At 39.1% G+C, this 10,097-nt stretch overlaps 1 protein-coding gene across 1 annotated transcript; it reads left to right on the top strand.

The window, feature by feature from the left end:
- The first annotated feature begins 8,862 nt into the window (after positions 1-8,862).
- LOC122597112 (protein ALP1-like) lies at positions 8,863-9,858 on the top strand. The gene has a single exon (XM_043769743.1). It carries the CDS (start codon positions 8,863-8,865, stop codon positions 9,856-9,858), a length of 996 nt encoding a protein of 331 aa, XP_043625678.1.
- The last annotated feature ends 239 nt before the right edge of the window (positions 9,859-10,097 follow it).

Here is a 10,097-nt window from a genome sequence, read left to right as displayed (position 1 = left end):
CTTTTGTGCGAAAAGTTTAATAAACGCAAGTGATGTGGCAAAAAATAAGAGCTCGAAAACTTTAGTAATTTATGTGATAAAAAAAATTAAGAGAATGAAACTTTCATGGCAAAAATTAGAAAAACGAAAGTTAATTAAAAAAAAAAATTTCAAGCAGACTGATTGAGCAGTCTGCCTAGCATTTTGTACTGTAGCAAACGCTTCTTCAAATGTTATACGGAGTATATAATAATTATAGAGTAAATTCACTTTTTGTCCCTGAGGTTGACAAATTTTTCACTTTTCATCCCTAATGTTAAAAAATTATAATTTTAACCTTAAAGTTGACAACATTTTGCAATCAAGGTCCTTCCGCTAGACGGCATTCATTTTTGGCCGTTAACGTACGCACGTGCTAAATACGTAAGGGTATTAATGTCATTTGTCCGTTATACCCTAGGAACGAAAAGTGAAAAACGTGCCAACTTTAGGGACGAAAAACATAATTTACTTTTTATTTTTATTTTTTATAATATAAAAATAAAAGTAAATAATAAATAATAAATAATTTTTTTTGTTCAATCTTTCCCTACAATTTGAATCCGATTCGAGGTCTCAAGTTTTTTCTCTTTTTTGTTCACGTACATTATTGCACTTGCTCAAAATCTTCGCACACCCTTTTGTTCATTCACCATTAAACAACTCCGAAAATCAGCAAATAACAACAAAATCCATAAAAAAAAAAAACATATACATACAAATATACATACAATTAACATTAATTTCATAAAGAATATAAAAGGAAAAACTCAAACCTGGGTTCTTAAACAATCCTAGGTATTTCCTGTATATATGCGCACACAAAAACCAACCACCGCCACCACTGTTACTCAAACCCGACCAATTTGGGTTGTTCAATTCGGATCTTGGTCTTCAATGGGTTTTCAGATCTGGAATGGATTTTCAATATATTTTCGGTTCTTTATCTAGATAGTAGATGAGAAGATGTTGGAGATGAATGTTGAAAAGAATGGTGGTCAGAATCGTGGTGGCGGCCGGTTGGTGGTTGCAGTTATGGTGGGTGGCTGGTGGTGCATAAGTGATGGCCAGAATGGTGGAGTGGTGATTAAGAGATAGTAGATTAAGAGATAATAAAAAGGTTGGTTTTTATTCTTATTCTTATGTAAATTGGTATATATGTTTGTGTGTTGAGGTGAAGTAAGATATGAGTTCTTTGGAATGATGGAATCAAATTGCTGGGGAAAAATTGAAGAAAAAAAAACTATTTGTTATTTTATTTACTTTAAAATTTATATTATAAAAAATAAAAATATAGAGTAAATTACATTTTTCGTCCTTGAAGTTGGTACGTTTTTCACTTTTCGTCCCTCAGGTATAACGTGCAAATGACATTAATACCCTCACGTGTTTAGCACGTGCGTACGTTAACGGCAAAAAACAAACGTAGTCTAGGGGAAGGATCTTGATTGCAAAATGTTGCTAACTTTAAGGTTAAAATCATAATTTTTTCACATTAGGGACGAAAAGTGAAAAAACTGCCAACTTTAAGTGTAATTACCCTAAATTGTAAGAGGTGCAAAATAGAGTTTTTATATATATCTAGCATGGCTAGAGAGAGTTAAGTCAAGTATATGCTCATACGTATGAAGACCTACCTAATCTAATGAGATCATTCGCAACTGTTCACCTTTTCATTTAAAATTTTTTTTTGTCATATCAACATCACATTTTTACATCTTTTACTTTCTCCTTTTCTCCTTAATCATTAATCTTCAAATTTAGTACCCACATTACTACACTATACCCCATAATATAACAAATCAAAACATAACAATACAATAAAAATAAAGGAAATAGATCTTACTATCTTCTATCCCTTTCACCTTTCTATTTAACCGATAGCTCTTAACCATTACCTACATGCCATATTAATTAATTCACCCACCTCTTTCACCTATCTCTTAAAGATGGTCTAGAAGTCATATATTTCTTGTATTTTCATATATATATCAGTTACTTTATCGGCAAATTTTGAATCATTGACAGACTACTGGAAAATTACCGTGTCAGTAGTGATATCACCGTATCATATTTCAATAGTAAGTGACCAATTTAGTAGGAAACACATTTATGTTAGGAAATCCATTTTGAGAAACTCGAACCCAAAACCATATGATCATTAATCCTCATCTCAGTGTAAGGGATCTCAATCATATTCGCATATCTCAATTGATTGTACACCAAACCGAGATTAGGTTTTGAAGAAGGGATGATGGGTGTTTTTGGTTGTTTGTTGGAGATTTCCCGAAGGTAGAGTGAATCTCTTTACGCCAATCGAATATGATTGATATATGGCCAATTGAGATCGTGCCAATGATTATGGATCTGGTTGATTGTGTTTAGAATGCTCATGGAAGGATATTATCATATCCGATATCCAAGGATGCTTTTGCTTAAACATTGTAGGATGTGGGAGGCTTCAGGACGGAGAGTCATCATCCCGCCGCATGTTGCTGATATGTGAGGATATTATTGTAGGTTGCTAGAGCATCTCTTATAGAGAGAATAGGACGTCCAGATACGTGTGTGTGTTTTCTGGAGAGGAGAAGAATGAGAATTTAGGTTTAGGTTCATCCATATATATAGGGATAGAAATCTTGGAGAATAAGTTTAGGGTTTTAGAGAATATTCTTAATAATATGCCAGATCTGGTATTTAGGACGAGATAAGAGCAAATCTCTTTAATTTAGGACGAAGAGATTGAGATAATTTCTTCCATATTTAGATAAGGCTTACAGCGGATACCTTCGTCACACAGGGTCAGCTCTGTCACGAAGGTCGTGTTCCTTCACGAAGGGTGACATACACCAACAAGCCCCCAGTTTAATATGAGGTGCTGCAAAGGTCATTATATTAAACTCTGAAAAATCAAATTAATGCTTCCTTCATACGACGAGTGCTTCATACCGCTGGGAGGGTATATCATCAAGCCCCCCGGTACAAGGTGATTTTTGTAAATCACTGCGTTAAGCTTTCGCTGGCCACATTAACTCTTCTATCACATTGCTGCTTCTTTCTTTTATTTAATCTGCTCCAACTGCCGCTGTCTTCGATTTTTAATGTTTTGTAAGTCTTCTTTCTTCAAAATAACTTACCAAGCTATGGACTTCTTTTGTTATCTTTGATGGGGAGACTTGTTTTAATTTGTTAATCCTCGAGGGATTAGAGCGTATCCCTTTGTTGTTATTATAATACCCTATACCGTTGGGGGCACCAGGAATTTTCCTTCCTTTACTCCGAATGAGCATTTATTCTGATTGGGTTTATTGTTCGGAGATTTCCAAAGGTCTCCCAAATATTTTATAAGAGGTTTTCTTCGTCCCTACAATGTCATTCAAGTAGATCTCCAAGTTTCTGCTAATCTGTGTGGCAAATGCTTTGTCGACCAGGCACCGATACGCAGATCCTTTTTAGCCCGGACAACATCTTTCGTTAACAATAGATCCCTTTACTTCTGATCTTGATATGCACCTAGAAATCATTTCAGTTGGTGTTCTGTCGAGGATTTTACTTTTCGATATATCTCCTGCTAGGGATAACGATCTTTGGGGCATGCTTTGTTCATATTAGTGAAATAAACACACATCTTCCACCGCCATTTCCTTTTTTAACATTACAGGGTTTGTGCCAGAATAGGACCAAAACGTCTCATCTTTCACGACGCTCTATTCCTATTCGCAAGCACGTAAATTTGGTTGGTATCTACGACGGATAGGTTTTATAGTGATTTTCAGGGGGTGGCGATTGCTTCTTATGGTTTTGTTCTTTTAAGTAGAGGCTACCAGTAATCAATGAGATATTCGTTAGACTTTCCTTCTGAGATCTTTTATTACGATGGAAATGTGGTTGTCGCCGGCTTTATAAGCTATGAATATCTATGTAGTATGATCATTGTGTACCATTCCATAGGCTCTGAGGGTCAGTTGTTTTCCTCCCTCGATGATGCTTTGAAGCACGGTCTTTGTTACATAGTCTTTGGCGCTGATGCACTCTACGATGCAAAGCTTTTTGCAATGGCATACTTTTCGTTGCGAAGCCCTTGGGGGTGGAATACTCCTCGTTGCAAAGCCTTTGGCGTGGCATACTTCTGTCACGCAGTCTTAAGGACTCGTAATTGCTCATTTATACTAGACTTGTGTCATATGTTTGTGAGGCTCTTGCCAGCGATCCCGAGATTGTGAAGTTAATTGCTCTGTGCTCTGCGCTCCTGAACCTGCTTCGTCTCGAAAGGTCTCCAGAGTATGCTATCTTGAAATTAGCTGTCTATCATAGTAAATTTGTTAATGGTATACCTGATCCTGGGCCTTCGCATTATTGCGTGTGAAATTCCGGTACTTTGTTCTTCGGAATTTTTTCTATACATTCAATCTTTTATATGTCAAATGTTTTGAAATATTGCAGCTTAGGAGCTGTCTTTTTACAGACGTTTGCGTGTACATTAGGGTGTCTGTTCAGGCGTCTCTGTCAGCTTGTTCCCTTTATTTATTTAGGTGGCGACCCTCTATTTATATTGAGACAATTAGTCTTTTGAATAATGCATTGTCCCCGTGGGACTTTTTGCTTATATTTGAATAACTGAGGCAAATAGCCTTTATGAATGCCTTGAGAGGTCTTTAGGATTCTCTCTTATAGAGAGAATTTATTTTGGAGGAAACGTTAAGCCTTTTTAGGGTTTCCCTAAGTCTTAGGCTATAAGAGTCCATGAGGATTCTTTCCTTCTTACTAGACTTAAGTGATAAGATCAAATCCCGAGTTTATAGGGGAACAATCCTTACCTCCTTCATCTTCTGCGGAATCCTGCGTTACAGACAGCCTTCATGTCGTGACGTCCTACTGTGCTTTCGTGTGACAGGGCCTACATACCGCTAGGAGGGTATATCATCACAGAGTTTTTATGGAACTTCCGCAAATTCAATCCTTTATAAAAGATTGATTCCAGGTCTTTATCTACCGGACCCCTTCGGGGATTTTTAACTAGTACGCTCTGTTGCTGTAGGCGGTTTCGGAGTATGTGTGGGCCTCCCATGTCGGTCCCAGCTTTCATTGATATTACGTAATGCTGGTGTTGTTTAGCCAAAGTACATAGTCGCCGGTTTTGAATGAAGTAGGATTGATTCTTTTGTTGTAGTCTCCTTCGGCTTTCTTTTCGAACATTGTTTCTCCAATGAGTGCATTTTCTCTTCATTCTTCTGATAATTCCAGGTCAACTATGGGTTCCTCCAAGTTTCCTTCGGTATTTAACATTCTATGTGTCGATATTTGGAATTCTGCTAGTACCAAGACTTCGGTACCGAAGGCTTGTCCAAATGGTGATGCTTCATTTCGGAGTTATTTTGTTTGCTCAGAGGACCAAGGGGAGTTCGTCTACTCACCTCTTCGTAATACGGCTTGTTTAGAGACCATGTACCATAGGTGGTATGTGTATAATTATGTGATGAAAGTTTCGCACCTTTGAGCATCTTTTCCTCGTGGTTTTTATGGCTAAAACTGAGGTGTTTCCTTGTTATGCCAAGATTAATCCTTGCGGTTCTCCCGAATATTTGCACCTTCTTTGGAAAGGCTAGTACAAGCGTTTTCTCCTTTTGGGTAGTGTGGATAACGGTTCCTAGTGCTGGAGGTTATCCATAGATTCGGATCTCCTTTGTACGATTGAAAATCGGAGTTACGTAGTCGGATTCTTCTTGTGAAATACATTCGATTTTCGAGCTCTAAGCTGGTGAAAATCTTTAAGGGGTGTCTGAAGGTTTTAGGGAACCTTTAGACCTTGAGTTACGGAAGGCATGCGGATTGGCCTTCGGGATTTGAGCTTCGAAAGCTTTGTGGGGTCTGAGCTGTTTCTGGACCTTCGGATCCGAGTTTTGGAGGATCTGCGGGATTTGAGCTGCGAATGGGCCTTCGGACATAATTCTATGTAAGGTATAAGGATGGGCCTTCGGACCTGAGGCTATGTAAGGTCTGCGGGACCTAATTTGCGGGTCGACCTTCGGATCTGAGCTTTGTAAGATCTGTGGGGTCTTCTTCGCAAGGTCTGCGAATGGTCCTTCGAACACGAGGCTATATAATGTCTTTGGATGGGCCTTCGGACTTGAGTCTATATAAGGCATGCGGGATCCTTCAGATCCGAGCTTCAAAAGGTCTGCGGATGGGCCGTCGGGTTTGAGTTTCGAAAGGTCTGTGGATAAGCCGTCGGGTCTGAGCTTCGGAAGGCCTGTGGATGGGCCTTCGGGTCTGAGGCTATTATATAGCATTTAAAGAGGTCCTTCAATCTAAAGGTTGTGTATGGAAGTGGAAAGATCTTCAAGATGCGTGACAAACATTCCTCCTTAATCGTGATGTTTTTATACTCTACCTATGGAGATGTAGCCTCTTCTTTTGTAGGGAAAAGTCAGATCTTGATATGATTTGGACCTTATTTCGGCTAGCCTTTATAGAAGACGTAGTTCCAATTGATTACCCTCTGTAACATAGCTCGTCAATGAGGCCGTGTAATAATGATGTGAGTCTTCGTGACCCACGCGCTTCGTGGCGTAACCGGTTCGTGACGATGCGTAGTGTTGGACCTTTATCTGTCGTAGGGATATATCACCATGTCCCGAATGTCATAAGAAGTATCAAGGTCGTGAATGCTTGGTTTAGAGGTTTAATCATGTGGAGTGCTAAGCATAGCTTGGAATATTTTCTTAACTCGGGGTTGCATGAGGGCATCGATGAGATGTCCCAAAAAAGCTCTTCAAATCTGGAGGCCACGTGGGTCAATAGATCTATCAACAGAATGGGGGTGTCCAAATAGTAGTATAATATTTTTGAATCAAATCATTAGATTATAGCCTTCGCTACGGAGCGTCATCGTTACGGAGAAACCTTCGTGTCATAGCGACCTACTGTGATAGGTCCTTTAACAGCCAGGTCCTTAACATCGAGATGATCTTCAAATCTGGAGCCTTCGTTACGGAGAAGCCTTTGTGTCGTAGCGAGCCACTGTGATAGGTCCTTTAACAACTAGGTCCTTAACATCGAGAAGATCTTCAAATCTGGAGGCTTCGGGATCCTTCGTTACGGAGAAGCCTTCGTGTTGTAGCGAGCTACTACGATAGGTCCTTTAACAACTAGGTCCTTAACATCGAGATGATCTTCAAATCTGGAGGCTTCGAGTCGCGTCAAAGATGTTTCTTAAGAAAAGAATCTTCAAACTGGAAAGAGATCTTTAGATATGATGGCTACGTGTCGCAGCAAAGATATTTATTAAGAAAGAGATCTCCAAACTTAAAGGAGATGTTCAGATCTGATGGATGCGTGTCGCAACGAAGATATTGCTTTAAGAAAATGATCTCCAAACTGGGAAAAGATCTTCAGATCTGATGGTTGCGTGACATAGCGGATAAATCTTTTGAGAACATAGGGGCCTCGAAACAGAGAGGTCGCGTAACGCAGCGGATATATATATATATATATATATATACATATTTTAAAAGGGGATCTCCAAACAGGGGGAGATCTTCAGATCTAGAGGTTGTGCTAAGTCACATGGAGGCACATGACATGTATTGTTTGGGTACATCTCCCATCTTTAATAAGTCTGGTTCAACGCACGTTATCGTAGCTATTTTGAGAAAGTGGATATGGAATCTGAAAGTAAAAGTCCCACGGATGGCGCCAAATGATTGTACACCAAACCGAGATTAGGTTTTGAAAAGGGGATGATGGGTGTTTTTGGTTGTTTGTTGGCGATTCCCCGAAGGTAGAGTGAATCTCTTTACTCCAATCGAATATGATTGATATATGGCCAATTGAGATCGTGCCAATGATTATGGATCTGGTTGATTGTGTTTAGAATGCTCATGGAAGGATATTATCATATCCGATATCCAAGGATGCTTTTGCTTAAACATTGTAGGCTGTGGGAGGTTTCGGGACGGAGAGTCATCGTCCCGCCGCATGTTGCTGATATGTGAGGATATTATTGTAGGTTGCTGGAGCATCTCTTATAGAGAGAAGAGGACGTCCAGATATGTGTGTGTGTTTTCTGGAGAGGAGAAGAATGAGAATTTAGGTTTAGGTTCATCCATATATATAGGGATAGAAATCTTGGAGAATAAGTTTAGGGTTTTAGAGAATATTCTTAATAATATGCCAGATCTGGTATTTAGGACGAGATAAGAGCAAATCTCTTTAATTTAGGAGGAAGAGATTGAGATAATCTTTTCCATATTTAGAGATACCTTCGTCACGCAGGGTCGGCTCTGTCACGAAGGTCGTGTTCCGTCACGAAGGGTGACATACACCAACATCAATCTCAATTATTTATATTTTCAAAATTCAGAAATAAAGCTGATACTAAGGCCTCTCCCTAAGGGAGTGTTCGACCGATCATCGACCAAGACTCCATAGGGAGCACCTCGTCGACGCCTTTTTCCTTTGAATGGTTTTGTTCCATTGATGCAGCTTGACGAGCGAAGTGGAGCGGGTGTGGGTCGGCTTTAACGTAAAAAAAAAAAATCCTTTTTTTCAAAAAATTTCAAAAGTAACGGTTACTTTTTTTTTAATTTTTTTTTTTTAACTTTCCATCTATATATACTACCCCTTCACATCTCATTCTTCATCACCCATTCCATTTTCTTCACAATTCATTCCATTTTCTTCACACTATCAATAATATCTTTCACTCTATACATTTTCACTAAATATGTCGAGTTTCGACGAAGATTCAATTTCATACATTCGTAAGTATACAATAGATGCCGAAATGTTAAACACTTTCGTTACTTTATTGACGACGAAAAAGAAGAAGCAGAGAGCTCGAGAATGGCAAACAGACCAAAAATACCTCGTAGAACAATACCCATAAACCATGTAGGAGCCGCCACACGTTTATATAATCATTACTTTGCCCCGCAACACGTTTACCCTGCCGATTATTTTAGAAGGCGTTTTCGAATGCCCAAAGAAATGTTTCTTAGTATATTGAACGATATACATTCCTTTAACGCCATACAACCATTACCAAAACACTTCGCATTCTTCCGCAACACTCCAACCGACCTTGTGGGTCGCCCGACACAAGAAGATGTTAACCGCATGACCGCTAAACACGAGGCGGTACATGGTTTTTCGGGTATGCTTGGAAGTGTTGATTGTATGCATTGGGCTTGGAGAAACTGCCCAACGGCATGGCAAGGCCAATACACTCGTGGTGACAAAGGACATCCGACGATTATGCTTGAAGCGGTTGCTTCATATGATTTGTGGATTTGGCATGCTTACCTTGGACCCGCCGGTTCGAACAACGACATTAACGTCCTTAATGAATCTGACTTGTTCGACCAGCTTCTCCAAGATAAAGCTCCTGCGGTAAATTTCGCCGCTAATGGCCAACAGTTTACAAAGGGTTATTATCTAGCTGATGGTATCTATACAAAATGGGCTACACTTGTCAAGTCTTTCAAGTGTCCCATGGACCCTAAGACCAGTAAATTTAAACGCTTCCAAGAGTCTGCAAGAAAAGACGTAGAGCGTTCTTTTGGAGTACTTCAAGGCCGATGGAGAATCCTTCAACAGGGTGCGCGCCCATTAAGTATTAACAAAATTAAACGCATCATGTACTCTTGTGTGTTGTTGCACAACATGGTCGTTGAATATAACGGGCGTGCAATCAGTCCTTTGGATTTGGAGCTAATTCCCGATACCCCGCCAGTGCGTTCTTGGGATGAACGTGTTAACATTCACTTACGTATGACAGGGGAGTTACGTAATAGGGCGACACACAACCGTCTAAGAGGCGCCCTAGTCGAGCACATTTGAAACTTGCTGGAAAACCAACGTCAACGTTGAGTGTATGTTTTTTTTTAATAAATGTAATGTGTTTTTTTTAATTAATGTATTGTTTTTTTTTTTTTTTAATAAATGTAATGTGTTTTTTTAATGTTTAGTTTTAAATAAATGTTGAATTATTTATTTTTTGTATAAATATAAAATAAAATAAATAAAAAGTATGGAAGAGGTATGAAAGAGATGTGGAAGATGGTTATAGGGAGTGAGTG

The sequence above is a fragment of the Erigeron canadensis genome, chromosome 4 (assembly GCF_010389155.1).
Source record: "Erigeron canadensis isolate Cc75 chromosome 4, C_canadensis_v1, whole genome shotgun sequence".
Taxonomy (NCBI): Eukaryota; Viridiplantae; Streptophyta; class Magnoliopsida; order Asterales; family Asteraceae; genus Erigeron; species Erigeron canadensis.
This window is presented reverse-complemented; position numbering and strand designations above follow the sequence as displayed.

Bases quoted from the DNA above. Each gene is read 5' to 3' on its own strand.
- LOC122597112 (XM_043769743.1), top strand. From the start codon at position 8,863: ATGGCAAACAGACCAAAAATACCTCGTAGAACAATACCCATAAACCAT.